Raw genomic sequence first — 20493 nt, 5'->3', positions numbered from 1 at the left:
TATATATATATATTATGCTGCTGAGAGCCCTTTCATTTTGCTTATTACTTAAAATATTGTTTTTAAATGTTAATTAATACATCTGCTTAAAATACTGTAATGCTCATCACTTTGGTGCACTAGGTGCTAAGAAACGAACTGATTTCCTAAGAAAAATCATGTGAATAACCCTGTTTGGGACTGTTTTCATATTATTGTAAAAAATGGCTCACCATGCTAAAAGTAAGGAAGGCAGACTTACAATTTATTGCCGCTGAATTAGCTGTTGAGAATCTTAAGATTTCATGTTTTGAAAACAGCGATCGTAGTAAATCCTACTTATGAAAAAAAAATTGCGAGAGTAATGCCAAATTCATAAATTAATAGACGAAAAGAAGGACATTATTAAAGGAAATTAGAAAAAAAAAAACATGGAGTTAGAATTACGAAATGCTACTTTAGAATCAGAAAACGCAAAAATAGATCTCGGATTGATGAAGAATCCCTGTCAGATCGTAAGTAAATAAATTTTTTTAAAAACTGAACTTGAGAAAGAATCACTTTAGGAATTAGAGAGGATAAATTTAGAGATTAATAGATTAGAGAAGTTAATAAAAGAGAATGCGACCAAATAATGTAACGATTTCGAAAAACTCAAATACAATTTCAGTTGAGAACACAGCGTTTGAAACATTAACTCTGCCGAATCTCAAAGAAACTTATTTTTTCCTAAAAACAGACTTCAATATTAAAAAAAGCACCTGAGGAAGAGGCAATTCATCAAGTTTACTGGGAAAGAAAGCTGCAAATATTTTAATTTACATTAAAAATGAGAACATAAAATAAAATATATAATTTTCAAAGTGTTTGAAACAGCCCCTTTAGCATGTTTGCCGAAACGCTTCAAAACGTTTGCCGAATAGAACTCATGCATCACGTGTTTTAGTTCATTTTTACTGTAAACTGGGAAACTTTTCAAATTTTTAAACATTAAAAGAGCTAACAATTAGTAATAAATGTTACCAGTGAGTTATAAATTATACCAGTTACTGATAAATTATTATCGATTTGGAAACCTTGACGCACATAAAACAGGAAAGAAATTAGTTTGCACCTTTGATTTGCGGTAAGGCTGGTGATTTATATTTTACATCGAAAAATAATTTAAGTGCATTCTCATAATACTAGATATAGCAGGTACGAATATAACTCATAAAAAGAAAGGAGAGATATCCCCATCAAAGTCAGAAAGAAGAATTAAAACTAAAAGAGAATAAAAGAGGAATTTAAAAAAAATTCCGTTTATATTTTAGTGAGAATCCTATGGCCCCTAAGTGTAATCAAAGATATCTGAATAAAAAAAAAGACTCAAATCAAAACAGACGCAGTTGTAGTTGCAAAAATTTACGCTTCTTCTTCTTTTTCTTCTTCTTCTTTGTCAGAACAACAGCTCCTTGCAAGCCTTGGCGTCCTCAACAGCAAACAAATGACAGCGCCTCCTATCTATGGCAACTCCCTTTCAATTTTTGATCTTTAGGGTTTTCAGGTCATTTTCGATGTCGTTGAGCCATCTAGTAAGGGATGTGCCTCTAGGATGTGACCCCTCGTGGTTCTTAAAGGTGACGATTCTCATGGCGCTATTTTCTGGGCTTCTCCATGGATGACCCAGCCATCTCAGCCTATTACTGCGGATTATTTGTGTAATTTGGGGCTGCTTATAGAGTCGGTGGAGCAGAGAACAGTTTTGTCTCTACAACAGTAACATTTCTTTTGAAGTAGCCTAAAAATTTCCATTTAAAAACCCAATAATTTTTCATTGGATATTTCTATAAATTATAATATGTAACCCTCCTAGGCATTCCTGGTGAGTCTTTTCCGGCCTCTGATGGGGCTATTTTTTTCTTATTTAAGCGATTAATTTCTGATGTTCCATTATTTAGGCTTATGGTACACGACCGCCATTTTCTCAATGCTATTTTTACATTTCTTCTTATCGCTAATTTTAATTTTGCTTTCTTTAATTTTAATAACTTCATTCATTATTTATTTTCTTTTGTAAATGCATTTTTTTTTTCAATTTCATAATTTTCGGATCTAATGGCTATTTATTTATAGACATTAATTTTGTTATTGAGATATCAATGTTATAGGTTTTCGCTATATTAACTTTCGCCATTTTGTGTACGTTGACTTTGATTCTTCTTTTAATATGATTACTGCACTTTAATTCTCTGATTTCTTATGTTATGCCTTTATTTTATCCTTTTCTGATTGATAAATATAACTGTCTTATTTTTGTCTCATTGATTTCATATAATTTTTTAAACATGCATCATTTTTCAAAATTTTTTGTCGATTCTCTCCATTTGAAAATCAAAATAAACTATATAACGAAAAATACAGTTATATTAACTATTCAATTTTACATAATGATTTTTCCAACCAATTATTTTTATTATTACATTATTTCCTTGTTATATTTCTTTTGATACCTTTTACTTGTATTACTTTTGCTTAATACTTTTTACTTGGTGTCTTCAATCAACATAGAAGTCTACGTACACATTGGTAATCATTTTTGTTTATTACACATACCCTAGTGTTATAGTGAATAATGTGTTGGGTAATAGCGCATTGTCCAACGTATTATTTATAATAAGTAATGGTGTTATAATAATTATATTCAATCATTCGTTAGATTTGGTAAAAATTACTACGTATAATAGTACATATTGATTGCATTGATCGTTTAAAATAAAAGATTTCAGTCACTTGTAACCTGTTATCGCGTCTTGTTGTGATTACAGGTAGTCATAATCACTTTTAATCTGAAATCGTTACTTGTAACTTTTGAAATAATTACAAGTAGTTTATTACCATGCATGTTTTATTTGTAGTTGTCATAATCATAGAGTATTCCGTGGCCACTTTTGTTGACCCGTGAAATTATTCAGTTATTCTTGACTATAGAATAAAGAATAATGAGCGATTTATTCTTTATTCAAAATATTTCTGACTAATGAATAAATCTTTATTCATTTTTCAGGAAGATTTTGAATAATTATTCATCATTCTTTATTCATTATTCTGAACGACAAATGCCCATCTATGACTGCAATTATTATTCAAAAGTCGCGGTTGACAGTCAGTAAATCTCAATGTACAGATTTGACCTAAAATCTACTTTTTGATACCATAATAATAATGAGTCTTTGAGTTATGATTCTCATCATGATGGGGCATTCTAAACAGGAAGTACTTGAGTAGTGTATCTCATTTTTGGAGTAAGTCGCACCCTAGCTTCTAAATGATTATCCAGGAGGGAGAAAGAGTTGCATTTGCACTTACGTTACTATAATGTATAGTGAATCTAGCTTGGATTACAGTTCTCTCAAAGCATGGTGCTATTCGAAAAATGCTGGCTCTTGTGAAAGCCTATCCAATTTTTACATCAAGTTACTCTTTAACCTCGAAATTACTCTCAAACAGGAGCAAGTGTTGCAATTGTTTTCTCACCGCAAAAGCTCAAAGTTAGGATCTCACCGCAAAAGCTCAAAGTTAGGAGATCACACCGGCGATACCGTACCTTAATTTCCAGACAATCGTCAGCGAATGTTGCAATTTTTTGACAGGAATCGAGGATCAACTTCGACCATAAGAATAGAATAGGGCTCTAAATTCTCATTGTATTGCCTATTTAAATTAAACAAATGCTTCGATGAGGGGGCCCTTCATTGAAATGACTGCTTGACACTTCCCCCGCAAGAATATTCCTTTTCTTTACCACCTGTGAAATGCTTTAAACGTCAAATTTGGATAACTCAATTTTTCAAAAAAATTCGATAAAGAAAGAAGAATCTATAAAGATCAAAAAATTTAATGTTACCATTTTGAACTGTTTCACGTAGAAAATTTAATAAATTTTAATAGAATACATATTTTGGAATAATTGAATATATTATATGCATACGAGTACTAAAATACAATGTGTTATTAGTACTTTTTTTCATCGAATTTATTTTTTCTTTCCAGCCTGTCATACTTCAAGAAGTCAAGTGTTTCCACACCAACTGACTCTGGTTTATTGAGTGGCTGTTGGACTTTGAATAGACCAAATGCAAAGCCAAGTGTAGTGACTTCGAGTGGGAGTAAGATATACATTTTTTCTTTCCTCGTATCATGAAATTTTGTTTACCAAACATTTTAAAGCTATTTCCCACTAGGCATAACAAAAAGTTTTAATAATAAACTACAAATTACCTTTTTTAAAATGAAAATTAACTTAGTTAATAATTGGAGATGAAGATTCTAAATTAAATAAGATTAATTCATGTTAGAGAAAATGTCTTTTAAATAGAATGTTATGAAATCATACCAGCCTGTATTACCAGCCAAAATATTGTTCAGAAAAGCTTTAAAAATGGCAATTAAAAGACTTTTCTATACGAAGACTGCAGTTTTTAAGACATAAAGTAAACTAGCTGCTTTGAATTGTAGTTTAAATGTCTTTAAAGTAAATTTTTACTTTTCTAGGTAATTTTTTAAAGAAAGATTTTAGTTTTTCTGAAGTTAGAAAAAAATTTAAGTGAAGAAAATTGAAGAAAATTTAAACTCTTAAGAATGACTATAAAATAACCAGTTCCTTTGAGCCCATAATTTTTAAATAAACAATGTTAAAGAAAGTTCGGGGAAATAATAGCTATTTTCAAGAGTTCTGCTGATTCTATCTAGGGAAAAGTTTATAGATATGTCTAGGGAAAAAATTAGCTCGCATGAAGAGGTTAGGATTTTAAAAAAGTGTACCATGGACCAAAAACTTTTTGTACGCTTTCAATAACTTTTGATCTCATAATCAAAATATTTTTTTTTACTATATTATCGAATAATGTATAATAACTATTGATATTTGATATAATATTAAAACTCAATCTTATTGATTCGAGAACCTCACCTTAAACATCAATTAGAGCAAACACTATTTTAACCTCTGACCTGAGTCATAATTGCATTAAATTGACGCCTGAGTCATAACTGCATTGCATGAAAAGCCAACAGAATCAAAATGGAAAGAAACTTAAAAACTGGTTGACAGACTTTAATTCTAACTTATGTAATCAATGTTAGTTCAAATTGTAATGATGTAATTTTTATTCTCACGTAAATAAATTAATAATGAAATAAATAAATCAAATTATTATTACTTTGTTTACAAATAAACAGATGACAAAATAGTTTCAGCTTTTCCACCCTGGTTGTCTCCACCCTGAAAATACCTATACGTCTCGCCGTAGAGATTAAGTTACTAACCTCTTATATAAAAACTGACTGATTTGATTTTCTGGTTCATAAATTCAAAACAGAACTGTTAAAAGTATCATTGGTATTAATTTTTGATAATTTTTAATTACAGTAAAAATAAAGCATTTTTACTCAAAGTTTTTCTAAAGAAGGTATAGAACGGGAAAGAACATTTCCCTGGAGAAGAAAGAAAACATATATTCCTTGAATACTTTCATTTTTTTCCAAAGTTTAACTTCGGTACGCAGTAATTTTAAACATAGAATGAATTATTTTCAGTTATGAGTCAGTCACCCATCTCGCTTTTATTTCATTATGAAATCGGGTATGTTCGTAAATTTCTTGCCTAAATGAAAAACGATGTCTTTGAAATCAGCCCAATATTTCCAAGATTGCTTAAGACTTCTATTAGACACACTAAAAAAGGTCAAAAGTCGATAAAAATCAGTGGGTTTTTGTTAGAAAAATACACTGCCCTAGCGGTGTTTTGGCCAATCAAAAAGGTCCCCTTCACGGCTCCAGAATGGTGATCGGGCATAACAGTAAAGCGATTAATAATTTCTATAAAGGACAGAGTATCCATCGTACATTGTAAATTTAAAACGAAAAAATAAGTAATTAAATTTTAAAAAAAACCTAAGCAAAGCACAATTAAAAGTACAGTAGAACGCCGATTATCCGAACGTCCAATTATCCAAACCATGTCCGAATTCGTCTTTTTTTTCTTAAGTTTATAATACTTTTTAGCTTATCGACAATTTTTCTAAATTGAGAAGAATAAATAATATCCACTACATCTGAAGACCATATTTAATTTACAACCTTTTTTAGCAGTTTTCTTATAGTAGCCATACACACATGAATTGTTATACAGTTAAACCTACATACCACTTCAGCCCTCTTCAACTGAAAATTATCTTCCAAGAATGCGAATTTCATTTTGTCAGTCTACAATGGTTGGAATGAGGAAGGAGTTTATGAATAGATATGTGCTGAAGTTTTACAATTGGGGGATGGGTGCTTGTCACTTATGGTTAATGATTAGAGATTAAAATCTTAAATCCCGGTATAAAATTCTTAACAAAAAAATTAACGAAACTGAAGTTTCTGAACCAGTAAATCTTTCTGATGAAAAGATGCTATGTTATACAGCAAAAGAAATAAATGACAGCTGTCGAGACACTAAAAACGACCCAGGATTTAAAATTTTAAATGATAATGAAATTTTGAATGAGAATCGGAACTCCACAGACAAAGAGGAAGAAGTAGGTGATCAAATTCAAGATAGTGGACCTTCTCATATCGAAGCATGAAATTCACTAGATATTGCAATGAATTGGCTAAAACGTCAAAATAATGTTGATCCAGTTAAGTTGATAGCTGCTGCTCAAAAAAGAGCATCTTCTTTGAAACAAAAGTCTTTGCTGGATTTCTTTTGCTATGGAAAATAAAAAAAACGTGGTAAAATCAGTATTGATATAAAAAAAATTATAAAAAGCAGAAATATGATAAAAATAATTCAAAATGAAAAAAAAATATTTAAAAATTTAAGAAAAATAATAAAGCTTTAAACACGCCTGAGCTATTTCAGATAGTACTGCCAGTCCTAAGCCTAGAGAAAGTGTGAATAGGAAGTTAGTGCATAAATAATAATCATTTAAACTACATTTTAACCAACTTTCCAATTATTAGAACTTTTCATTATCCGAACCATGTTCAGTCCCAAGCAGTTCGGATAATCGTCGCTCTACTGTACAATAATAGTCGTAATCATACAATAGTTTCGGTTCCACGAACTAGAACCTTCCTCAGTGCCAAAAGCCCAAATGATAGAAGAGAAAAAAGGTAGGTACATTATTTACGTCGCTTTAGAGTTGCACAATGAGCTACTGGCGACGGTCTGGGAAACATCCCTGAGGATTATCTGAAGACATGCCATCGCAATTTTGATCCTCTGCAAGGGGGATCCCCTGCTTTGGTAGCCTGGTGACCTGCACTCGATTTCAAGCACTTTACGGTAGAACAGTTTAAAAGAAGAACAAATACCACACACCCTTGGTCCCTATTCAGGGCCGATCAAATTGGTCATCCACCTGCTTACTGACCCCAGCCAGTGATGCTTGATTTGTTTGCTCTACTAGAACCGTGTATTTACAATAAGTCCATTGCGGGTCTGCAGAGAAACAAAGAAACAGACACGTGCAAGGTGGTTTAATCAATAGAGACAGAGGCACAGATTTGAGGAAGTTAATAAAAGAAAGGAAATAAGATTAAAAGTTGGTTGTGATCCCCATCAGTATGAAGGAGATTGAACTGGAATTGTTTTCCAAATGTTGGGAAACTGAGGAATATTAAAAAGTTCATTAACTGAATTATTTGAATTTTTCAGAACATGAAATGATTCTCAGGGATCTAGTTCTGTTTATAAAGAGCAATATTGAATGGAAGAAATTTTGGCGGAAGAAAACTTAAACCCGTGATTAGACTTCCAACTATAAGGTGGAGTGAAATATCAATTAATAGTGTGATTTTGGACATTTCCTTTGTGTTGAAGTCGAAGTTTCAGGGTGGGATTAGTTGTTCCAATCCATACATTAACACGAAATTTAATGAATTTGCCAGTTATCAATATCTGCAATAGAGTCTTTCAAGTTAGCAAAATTTAGTTTGCTTACAGGCACAAAAACTACTTTTTTAAACATAAATGAAGTCAAAATTTTAGTAATTTGGGCAATAGTATTAGGATAGTAAGGAAAAACAGTCAGTTTAGTCGAATTAGAGAGTTTAATGGATTGCGATATTCTAAAGATAAAATCAATCATATTAGAAATAAAACCACGGTCTGTAGCGATAAATTTTAGGTAAAAGAGCTCTTCATTGAGGAGACAACTATTAGAACAAATTTAAGAAGTGTGGTAAACAAGTGTAAGTAAAGCAGCTATCTTTCGTTTAAGGTATTGTTTATGTTATGAGTGGCAACTGAAACCGCAAATGGTTTCCGATGAACAGAAGTTAGAAATTCATGCAATTCCAAGTAATAAGAACCTCTTAGAAAGTTAAGCACTTATTAGTTTTTCGAACGTGAATTGTATCGAAAAATCTATAAAATCCGTACCATTGATAACATAGCCAGCATCAGCATTGTCCAACAATGTCAGCATTACCCATCAATGATGTTCAATTTTAATGCTAAATTTTATCGAATAATTGATGACTTGACTATTTACTTCTTAGGTGATCTGAATAGGCATTATTTTGAAGCAAAACTACTTGATTTATAAGAGTTTCCTTTTTATAGACGATAAGTCAATGATAGTTTGACACTGATCCATTGTACTTAAACTTGATATTCTTCAAAAGACAAAGCTTACTATGTTTATAAAATTAATTATTATAATTTCATGTAAGCTTATTTTGTAGACTTGTTAATCGTGTCGAAATGAATGACCATCCATATTTGAAAAATATAGAACTGTAAGAAAAATTAAACTTTAGGAAAACAGAACATTTGAAAAAATAGGAAAAATTAAAAGAGAAGTATTTTTACACAAAGCAGTCTAAAGGTCCTTTCCTAACAAATTTCCTAACAAAATTCAGGTTATATCATGTAATGTAGTGAGGACTTTTGCGCAAACATTCGGAACACTCAAAAGTTTCCAAAATTACTGCAAAAAATACTGAAACCTACTCACAGAAAACAGAAAACAACATAACCATTTTCTGAATTGGAGCCGTTTGCAAACCCGTGCATTTAGTTCGAAGTTATTTATTCAAAGTTTCGTCTTAAAATCTGTCTTTCTCAATTCACATATTTTCACCTAGAGTGCACAAAAGTGCTCAACTTTTGATAATACCCATGAATTTAAGAAGTGGTAAATGGTTGGAGTACTGTATGGTGCTTCAATTCATACTAGCACTGGAATACTTATTTATTTTTGTCAAAATAAGTCTTTTTTTTTGTTGTTTAAAAATTCAACAAAATTAATATCCGGTACTTCGTTTAAATTAATTAATTATCATATTTTCGGTAAGGCTTTCAAGCTATTAACAGTTGAGTTAGAGTGCATGAAACACAGATCATTAGAATGAAAGTTATTCACGGTGTACTGTTTTTCTCCCTACTGTTTATTGAAACAACTTTAACTAAAAATATACTTTATTCTCACGCTTTTAGTTTTTGAAGTTTGAAGGACATAATTATTGTGATGTTTTGACAATAACTCTATCCTTTTCTCTTAGAATATTTATGTGTGTGCGTGAAACTCAGTTCCCATTTTTAAAATCCAATCAGAATGATTGCATACTGTTTCCAAAAAAATATATATTTCTGAATCTTTTAGTTTTTGAAAGTCTTGCCTGATATCCTGGCATCAACTGTGACATCTTTTTCCGTAATAATATTTATGTGTGCACATGAGTCTTTGAGCCCTTTTTGAGAATGTCTATTTCTAGTCGGTAGCCATGGGAAAGAGAGTGAATAGGGAATTGCATCGTAGCTATAGCTCAATCCTTTTTTTTTTATATGGTGACACATTTTTTTTTAAATAAATTCTTATTCAAGCTAAAAATTTGATACTTGGATGTATTTTTGATGTGATGCGTAGTTTTTGATGTATTTCAACTTTTGCTACTTCGTCCCTAAAAATGCTACATTAGTTTTAAAAACTGGGGTTGAGATGTTTTCATAAATGATGGCATTGAACAACGGGCAGATGTGAAATATTGGTAAGAGTTTGTAACCATTTACTTTCTTCCTCTTTCCTCGATATTTCATGCGTGTATTAGCAAACAAATCCTAATGGCCATAAATTTCCTTCGCTCTTACACGAATCTTAAGAATGTATAAGAGAATGGTAAATTAGAGAACAACCTATGCATTTTAAAATGCTCATTGTAGTTCCAAGTATCTTTCAAATATATAAGATTTTTTAAAGTGCCTGATGGTTTTCAAGTAAAAGAAAAATAATACATGAACAACAAAAAAATGAATGGAAAATAATATCATTTAACAGTAATAAATTACATTAAGCTTTTTGTTTTGTGTTTTACCTAGTTTGATAAGTTATGCTTTAAAAATTAAATAAGCATATTACTGTTCGTTTGCTATTTATTATATTTCATTCAATTATTTCAGCTATAGTTCTCAATATATCCATTGATGAAAGGGAATATATGTATTTTCATCATCCTCCTGAAGGGTTAATATCCATTCACAATCCGTACCGCATTGTCAATCCTCACATTGAAGGCTTCACTTTATCTTTGAAAACACAACGACATACTTTTCATTTAAAGAAGGTAACTCTATTTATACTTTAAAACTCATACTTTTATGCCATTAACTATCTGAAGGTATGCTCTTCGCATTAGGTAAATATTATCTTACCTTTAATCGGCATTTATCAATACTACGATATAGTGCAATAAACTGAACTAAGTTCATAAATATAATAAATTAAACTAAGTTTAATAATTTTTTTTCAGAATTATTTCAAATGGCAATCAAAGCAATCGATCCAAATTACATGCTTACTGCTATATTTTCTACCACAGGGGGCCCAAAAATACTAATTTTCGTTTTTGATTTATAGTCAGCCGCTCGAACTTTTGAAAGACTTAAAATTTACTGATAAGTAAGAAAAAAATCATGATCTGAAAACTTCATAAGTTATAAAATAATTATCTACGTACTTCGTTGAAAAATTTAAAAATGTGAAAAACTGTAAGTTGAAGAGGTCTTAATAAAAGAAAACCTTGATTATTTCGTGAGGCACAGTAATAAAGATCTCAGGGGAAAAAAATTCGAGGTTTTTTTTCCTAATCAAAACGCAAAAACTTGTCCAATGAGTTACGACACCTGAGCCGAAGTCTTTTAGAGAAAATCATTAAAAGTGTAAAACTAAACCTTGGCTGAAGAAGCCACGGCGTCAAAGAGTACCAAAGAGCACTGAGATGTTATCGATATAATCATTTAGGGCACATGGGGAAGGACTATCAGAATAACCAGTTGCAATAAAACCTAATGCTTCCATTGTAACGAGATCGGATATCACGCCAAGACATGCAAAGAGATGATCAAATGCGTTAACTACCATGAAACAATCATGAAGTTTGGATAACGCTTGGAAGTTAAACAGAGTGCTTTGAAGAAGTCCTGTCCATATACCAACGAGCAATAGATAGAATTCAAGGAAAAATAAATTTCAACTAGGCAGGTCCTAGAATCCAACTGTGATTGCAAGCCAATTGTAGCATTCTCCAATATGCTGCACCTTTTATTATTTTTTATTTTAATTATTATTTTAAATTTTTTTTTGTAATTGGTTTTATTGAAACTGGTTCTAGGCCTTCCATCCGGAGGGCTACTTGACAGGTGGCTGCTAATCTGATGCTTGCTCGGTTGTGATTTTCCAATGTAGAGGCGTTTCAAATCCTTTAAAAACTTGAAAAAAAGATATTTATTTTTTTAGAAATATAATTTTTTTTAATAAAAATGGAAAAACTTAGGGTTAAAAAGGGATTTACCGTAGCAAAATTCTTAGTTAATTGATTTAGCCGTCATTCGGTGACTTCAACATCTCACAGTAGAAAAGTATCCAACAAAATCTACACATTTTTGCCACAAATATTTTTGAATATTCTTTGATAAAAAATGAATGCAACGTAGGGAAAAAAACTAGCAATGTTTTACATTTGCAAAGGAACATAAATACATAGTTAAAAAAAAATTGTAATTTTATTGAAAATGATTAAAACAAACAAAATATTTCCTATAAAAAAGTAATTGCTCGATTTGCATACATTTAAAAATAATAAAATTCTGATCACAAGTTAGATTTAAAATTAACGAGAGAAAAAAAATATTAGATTGCTAAAATTTTTATTCTATGCAATACATTAAACTTTTACTTATAAAGAAGAACAGCTAAAATGTTTACTAACAGTAACTTAATGTTTATAGCTTTAGAAAGATACAATTCCCAATTTACTTTGAAAACATATTGACTTGTAACTGAGCATTCCAAATCATATTACTAAAATTGAGAGGAGGAAGGTTTCTTTAAAAAATTCTAAACGAGTTGTTTACCAGAAAAACGTTAACAGCCATCAGGTGATTCACCAAACAAGAGTCTAAAGCGGTGTTGGATTCGCGGCCCAGTAATTGGCTACAGACGAGTTGGCGCTGAGGATCTTGGATTCACTGTTTGGTGTGGGCAGGCCTCTTCAGCTCATGGACAAGATTGTGGTCCTTGCTTACTGCTCGCATATTGCATGTTTCGTTCGACTCTGACGACAACTCATTCATTTCCAACAAATGAATTTCTTGGGTGTTACAGTTTAATTAAAAAAATAATTTGTTGGTGCGAATAAAGTAAAGTTATTTATGTATTAAAAATGGATAGGCTGAAATTATTTGGTAAAGTACTTGCATTTGGATATAGCCATGATAGAAATAGTTAAATGATTGATTTTTTAATAATCAAATTAAGACCGAAAATAGTATAAAAGGTAATTAAATTAAGGGGAACGTGATCGTTAAGGAAAGTGGTAGTACAATGCTATCGTGGTATAACAATAACCCATTAGGTGCAAAGGGTCACAAAGTGTGAGGTTTGAACAAATTGGATAAATAGGTATCACAAAATTTTGGAATAAGGGCGAAACTAAAATAAATTAAAGGTTAAAGATAAATACGATAATGGCATGCTATATCCAGACATAAATATATCATTCAATGTAATTTAGTCAATATAATGTTTCCAAAGAGAGTTAAGTAAATGCCCATAACAATAAAGAGGTACTCACCACATACAGGAGAAATTGATGAAACAACGAATTGAAGATTCACATAACAGCAACTGAATTTATTTTTATTATTTCTTTTAAATCACGAAAGCACACACAAAAAAAATAGTTAAATATTAATTTAGAGATATTATCTCACTAATGACAAGGTTTTTGCGGAGAAATGAGTAACAAAAATTAAATTAGAAAAGGTTATAAAAAGGTTCGCAATCAAAGGTGAATTTGAAGAGTGATAAGAAAAATACAAAATCATTTAACTTACAGAAATTACTGATTTACGAAGAAAATTTAAAGATACGAAAGGGTTGATATGAAGAACATTAAATTATTGAAAATTATAAAGATTTTAGAGATTCGACATTGATATTTTAGGTTAAAAAAAATTGGGATGTTGGGAAAAGAATTAATTTCCTCGATACGGACTGAAGTCCGCATCTCGGAGAAAAAAAAGTAACAAGCAAGGAGGTTAGAGAGAGAATGTATCAAAAGTGACTTAAAAAATTCGTTAACTGGTGTAGGACCAGGAAAGTTACAGCCAATTAAATCTAAAGAGGAGGAGAGTTTGAAAAATTAAAGGAAAGAGATTGGTTGGTAAGCATCCCTAAAAAATAAAAGAAGTAAAAAAGAAAGAGGAGTTTATTCTTCCCCACAGGAAGTGCGATGACCGGGTTGACCATGAGGGAGATCAACAAGAAAGTTAAAGTAAATATAATTGCTATATTGGAGGGGAAAAGAAGGAAAAAGGTTTAAAGAAAAATTAACGGCTTAGGTTAAGTTAAAGATTAGATTGTCACTTTACATTAAGTGTAAATGTGACATTGGGCTTAAGGCTTCAACTCTTACATTTCTATATTTTGGAACAATGCACTTATTTTACATTGAATTTTGTGATTTATTTCAAATGATTGTGTGTACAGATGCTTTAACATATTTTATCAATTTTTGTACCAGTTGAGAAAGACAAAGGTGAAGCCAGAGATACAATTCCCATTCATAGAATGGTTTTAATTTTTCTTTGCTCTGTTTACAGGTGGTGAAGAAACTTCTTCCATATCCATATGACACTAATTGCATTGATTACATATCCAGGTGGAAAGAAAGAGGAGGCAGGGGACCAATGAATAATGCAGTAAGTAAAAATAATAAGTATCTTCTTTTCTAGCCATATACATATTAGAGCTGGGAGAAAACCGCTATAGTGATTAACTTTATTTTCAAGTTATTTTGAGTTTAGAATAGATGCTTTATTTAAAAGGAAGAAATTGGCAAAAGAATATTGAAAATGGGTTGATGCCTCGCGCATGATACTTAAAACTCATAAAGACTGAGAAATGTGAAAACTTTTCAATGTCAATTAAAATTGTGCAATTGTCATGTTGTAGCTTCTAATGCATATTTAATAGTTTAAAAAAAATGAAATACATTAAAGTATCGTTATTAACTCTATGATTTCTAATTACTAATTTCTCATGAGCTCGAAAAACAGGAATTGTATACATTTTTTCAAATTTCTTGCCATTTACTTTTGCGGCTAATGAACCACCACATCCACTTACAACTGTGCATTTCGCTTGCTATAGTTTCTTATGTTTCTATTAAGGATTTAAGAAAAGGAAATAAATGTAAATTTATTTATAATTTCTAAGTACACTAGAAAAACCCGGAAAACATAATTTTTTCAATTTCTTGCTTTATACTGCCATGGTATATTAGCTACCACATAAAGAAGGGCAAGGTTTTGAATGCTCTTACAACTGTGGATTCCTGAAAAGATTGCCCTGAAGAGATTTCGTTCACAGCAAATTATCAAAACATGAATGATGCTTACACGAGAAATTCTTATCAAATTTTCAATTGAAACAAACAGCAGACGTGTCTGTTTTTCTAAAGAAGCAAGGATACTAAGTCAAAAAATATTATGATCATACAGCAAAACATCTATGCTATGTCTAACTACAAGATTATTAAAATATTATATGTTTATCGTAATTTGTAGGAATTTGTACAATTGTCAAAGAGGCAAAGAATTATTATAGCGGAAGGGATAACTTGATTGGCCATCCTCGCAAGTCATGGACTCCTTGTGTGGTAAATGGTAACTGGTGCACATTAAATCTGTCTAGTCACAAAGCCTCCCATGTTCCCATAGCAAATCAATACATCTGGAGGTTATGAATTGGAGATTGATTGTTTTCTAGTTTAGGTCAAAATTACGATCTGTGGATTACGATCTGTACTCATGTCCATAACTTAAGAATACTTTAGAATCCCACGAAAAGTTAATTGTAAAGTAAAAATTTCTCCTGTACATTTATCACGCAGATCTTCAAAATTACGAGGCAAATTACAGGGAACCAACAGATGACGCCGATAGTACGTCACAATGACGAAAATGTAAGAGAGGAGTTCATAAGGTATGGTTGCAAATAAGTAAATTTGTTCGCAAGTTTTCTGTAAGTCATTCAGTGTCATAACCAAATAGTTTATGACACGGTGGACGGTTTCTGTGTTCGTGAAATTGCCCGACATTTCATCTCTAGGCTAGGCGTTTCATATTAAGATGGAAATGTCAGCAGACGTTACAGTACATGCCACCACTGAGTGTCAATGTCAAATTTATAGCCGAATGAGAGCACCGCATCCAAGTAATCACGGGTACTACAGCATCAAGGCAATCCGTGTTCAAACATTAGAGAAATATTGGAATAAAATGTCTGTCATATCTGTTTTACTCTCGGGAACTCACTGTTCACAGCAATCAGTCTGGAGGTGGTTACAATGGGTTGTTCTCCGAGGAATCCAGGTTTAGCTTGCAGTCTGATTCACGTTGGAATTCTACATGGATTACCCATGACCACCAATCGTAACCATTACGGTGGTTTAGGATTGATCGTTTGGGCTGGAATTATACTAAGCACCAAAACTGCATTTTCAAATCGGAACCATAATAGGCCAAATTTTTCGAAGCGTCATTCTGAAGCAACGAGCTTGGAAGAATTTCGTCTGTCACTTTCTTCATGTGTGCCGGAATTCGTAGAGCATTGCTTGCTGAGAGTAGATAAGCTCGATATTACGATACTTGGCATACCACATCGTTGTACGGACAGTAGTTTACTATATGGGAGATATGCAATGTATTAACCAATGTACTAACCATACCAACTATGCAATTAAGCTTTTCTAAAGAAGATATTTTTTAAAATTAACCTTAGATGCAAAAAATCGTTGTTTTTATGAATGATATTGTGGCGAAATCATCGTACTTGATTCTAAAAGTTCATGCTCTGGCGAACCTAAAATATGCAATCTACGCTCAAAGTAATTTTTGTTATCTATTTGAACTGAACTGAAGTTCAAGAAATAAATCGTGGTCATCTCAAACTTCGTTACCATCGAAACCATTGCGATACTTTGTTCTTTTTCTCTACTTTTCTTTACTTTACTTATCTCTTTTTTCGGTAACCTGCCTTACGTTTTTCTTCAGCTTTTACTTGGTCAATTATTCTTCTATGGTTTTAATTTTGTTAAGTTTTCATTAAAATTATGTTTAAATTTAGCATTTCTCCAAATTATTTATCTTTGGTGACAGACTCAACTGAACACGCAGACTCATAAATAACGCAGCCGTTTTCTCGCCAAAGATAAGTGGTGACCCGGTTTTTTGTGGATTTATCGCCTCTATTCCAGTTTGTGGATTGAATTCTTCTCATATGCAATTGTACAACATTAACATTTTCCATTGAAATTTCCAGAATACTGTAAAATATGCCATTGCCGGAAGATAATAGTTCAGAAGCAGTACCAGTGTCGGAAATATCACGAATAGCAGTCAAACCTCCACCTTTTTGGAAGAATAATCCTAAATTGTGGTTTGCCCAAATCGAAGCCCAATTTGAAATTTCTGGCATTACAAGAGAAGACACAAAATTTAATCATGTCGTTGCCGCCATTGAATCTCATATTTTGGATTCCATCCAAGACCTGATTATCAGTCCACCTGGAAGTAATCAATATTCCGTTTTGAAGACACGACTCATAGAAATCTATGCTGAAACCGAAACTTCAAAATTACGAACTTTATTACAAGGTGTTGAACTTGGCGACCAGCGCCCATCTTTACTGTTAAAAAGAATGCGAGATTTAGCAGGAAAGCATTTCAGCGATGATTTACTAAAATCACTGTGGCTTGATAGACTACCAGCTAATATAAAATTAGTGTTGGTTGCTTCTAGTGAACAGTTAAATAACTTGGCAACTATGGCTGACCGAATTCTAGAGTTTGTTCCTCAAACTTCAGTCAACTCTACTACAGCGCCAGACCCTACACCGAAACATCCAAGTTTGGAACATCAAATTTCAGAGTTGTCTAAACAAGTTGCTAACTTGATGGAAATAGTACATAATCGTCAAAATTTTCATAGGTCTAGAAGTCCATCTTTTAATCGCCAAATGTCACGCAACGGACGTTCTCCGTTCAGACGCCAATATGTTGAACCTTCTAATGAATTTTGTTTCTACCACACCAATTTCGGAGCCTCAGCAAGAAAATGCAAGAGTCCATGCAAATTTCGAACTGTAACCAGGGACGTAACTAAACATTCGGAAAACTAAAAAGGCGGTTGCCTAACGGCCGAAACAATCGCCAGATTGACAGAATTCTACTGGCCGATCGTAAGACTAATATCAAATTCCTAGTCGATACAGGTGCTGATGTCAGCGTTATTCCAAAACATAAGTTGTGTTGTAAGGCTGACCCTACACTTCACCTGTATGCTGCTAATGGTACAGAAATTCATACCTATGGAACAAAGTTATTAGATTTAGATTTGAACTTAAGACGCCAATTCCGATGGAAATTTATTGTTGCTGACGTTAAGCAACCTATAATTGGTATAGACTTTTTAACAAATTTCAATTTATTAGTCGATGCTCGACACAACTGTTTGATTGATGCCAATACGAAACTTTCGTCATCTGGGTTCCGAGTTCAAAACCAAGACTTTACTTTTAATTTAACTACCTTGTCTGAGCTTTTGACAGAATATAAGAAAATTTTAGCGGAGTTTCCAACATTGACAAATTCTTGCTGTTTAGGTAAACAGAAACAAAATGCTCTAGTTTCACACTTCATTGAGACTACAGGCCCTCCTGTGTTTGCCAGACCTGGAAGATTGCGACCGGAACTTCTGAAAGCAGCTAAAAAAGAATATTCTTATTTAATGTCATTGGGAATTATACGCCCGTCTAAAAGTCCATGGTCTAGTCCTTTACATATGGTCCGAAAAGCGAATGGTGACTGGCGACCATGTGGCGACTATCGCCGATTGAATGCAGTTACTATTCCCGACAGATATCCCGTACCCTACATTCAGGACTGTACTCAAATGCTTGAAGGTAAGAAGATATTTTCCAGTTTAGATTTAAGTAGAGCGTATCATCAAATTCCAGTTAACCCTGAGGATATACCAAAGACAGCAATTACAACCCCATTTGGTTTATTCGAATATGTATTTATGCCATTTGGACTACGAAATGCCGGCCAAACTTTCCAGCGCTTTATAAATCAAGTATTATCAGGTTTAAATTTCTGTATACCCTATTTTGATGACATTCTAATTGCCTCCACCGATGAACAAGAGCACAAAGTACACCTTGAACTCGTATTTCAAAGATTGGCCGAACACGGTTTAACTTTAAACGCTTCTAAATGTATCTTAGGCCAAGACTCTGTTTCTTTTCTGGGATGCTTAATCACACCTGAAGGGGTTAAAGCACTCACGGCTAAAGTTGAGACTATTTTAAACCTGCCAAAACCTAAAACAATATCCGACTTAAGAAGATTCTTGGCAATGCTTAATTTCTATCGTCGTTTCATTCCTAATGCTGCACAAACCCAAGCTGTACTTCATGATTTTCTTAAAAATTCTAAGAAAAATGATAATAGATTGGTAAATTGGACTGATAAAGCTATATCTGCGTACGAAAAGTGTAAGCGTGACCTCGCCAATTCAGCCACATTGGCATATTTTCCTTCAGCTCATCCAATCTCCATTACAGTCGATGCTTCAGAAGTTTCCTTAGGCGCAGTCTTACAAGCGCACACGACCTATTGCTTTCTTTTCACGGAAATTAACTCCAGCTGAAAAGAAGTATAGTACCTACGATAGGGAATTATTAGCCATCTACTCTGCCATACGACACTTTAGAGATTCAGTCGAAGGAAAATATTTTTCTATCTTCACAGATCACCGTCCACTGGTATACGCTTTTAGGAAAAAGCATGATACTTGTTCGCCAAGACAATCACGACAACTCGACTACATTTCCCAATACACCACATACATTAAGCATGTTTCTGGAGCTGACAATGTGGTAGCTGATACCCTGTCTAGGATAAACGATATTTGAATAGCTAATGCAAATCTGGAAGATATTGCAAAAGCTCAACAGGATGACCAGGAACTACAGAACCTATTGACAAATTCATCTTCATCACTTCAGTTATAGAAAATGGAAGTTCAGCCGAACGTTTTCCTCTACTGCGACGTGTCCAGCGACCTTGTGCGACCGTACGTGCCTGTCAATCATCGAAAGATTATTTTTGACAGTTTGCATGGCCTTTCACACCCAGGTATCAATAGCACTAAAGTACTGATCAAGCAGAGATTTATCTGGCCGTCAATAAACCGAGATATTGCACACTGGACACGTTCTTGCATAGACTGTCAAAAATCGAAGGTTCAAAGACATACTAACAGTCCTTTGCAGAGTTTCAAGTTACCTGATCATAGGTTCGAACACATCCATATTGATTTGGTTGGACCTCTCCCACCTTCAGAAGGCTATCGTTATTTACTAACCTGCATTGATCGCTATACTCGATGGCCTGAAGTCATACCCATCTCTGACATCTCTGCTGAAACTGTTGCAAAATGTTTCGTTACCAATTGGATTTCCCGGTTTGGAGTGCCAGCTGTAATAACAAGTGATCAAGGCCGACAATTCATGTCAAAATTGTTTGCCAATCTATCGTCCATGCTGGGAATAAAAAGAATACGTACCACTCCGTATCATGCTATGGCAAATGGTATGATCGAACGCCTGCATAGAACCTTAAAGCAAGGTATTATGTGCCACAACAAACTTCGATGGACCGAGACTCTTCCTATCGTTTTACTAGGAATCAGATCAGCATTTAAAGATGACTTGAAAGGTTCCTGTTCTGAAATGGTTTACGGCACAGGTTTACGCCTACCTGGCCAATTTTTTAACCCTTCCACAAAACCCATTGAAGAGTCTACTTTCATTGAACACTTGAGGGAGACAATGGAAAAGCTTACACCCGTTCCTGCTTCTGATCATTCTCGTCAAACCTGTTTCGTACATCCCGCCTTAAAAGATTCTACTCAC

General features: G+C 33.0%; 1 protein-coding gene across 1 annotated transcript in view; it reads left to right on the top strand.

Annotated features, from left to right (window-relative positions):
- Positions 1–4089: 4089 nt before the first annotated feature.
- The window catches only part of LOC139424841 (amiloride-sensitive sodium channel subunit beta-like), a gene marked incomplete at its 5' end in the record, with an annotated part of 38145 nt that continues 21741 nt past the window's right edge, over positions 4090–20493 (top strand). The window contains 3 exon segments of the mRNA XM_071184102.1: positions 4090–4127; positions 10412–10575; positions 14114–14212. Coding sequence (XP_071040203.1) covers positions 4090–4127; positions 10412–10575; positions 14114–14212 — 301 coding nt within the window.

This window comes from Parasteatoda tepidariorum, chromosome 8 (genome assembly GCF_043381705.1).
Source record: "Parasteatoda tepidariorum isolate YZ-2023 chromosome 8, CAS_Ptep_4.0, whole genome shotgun sequence".
Taxonomy (NCBI): domain Eukaryota; kingdom Metazoa; phylum Arthropoda; class Arachnida; order Araneae; family Theridiidae; genus Parasteatoda; species Parasteatoda tepidariorum.
The sequence above is the reverse complement of the archived record's forward strand: the minus strand, read 5'-3'. Positions and strand labels throughout refer to the sequence as shown.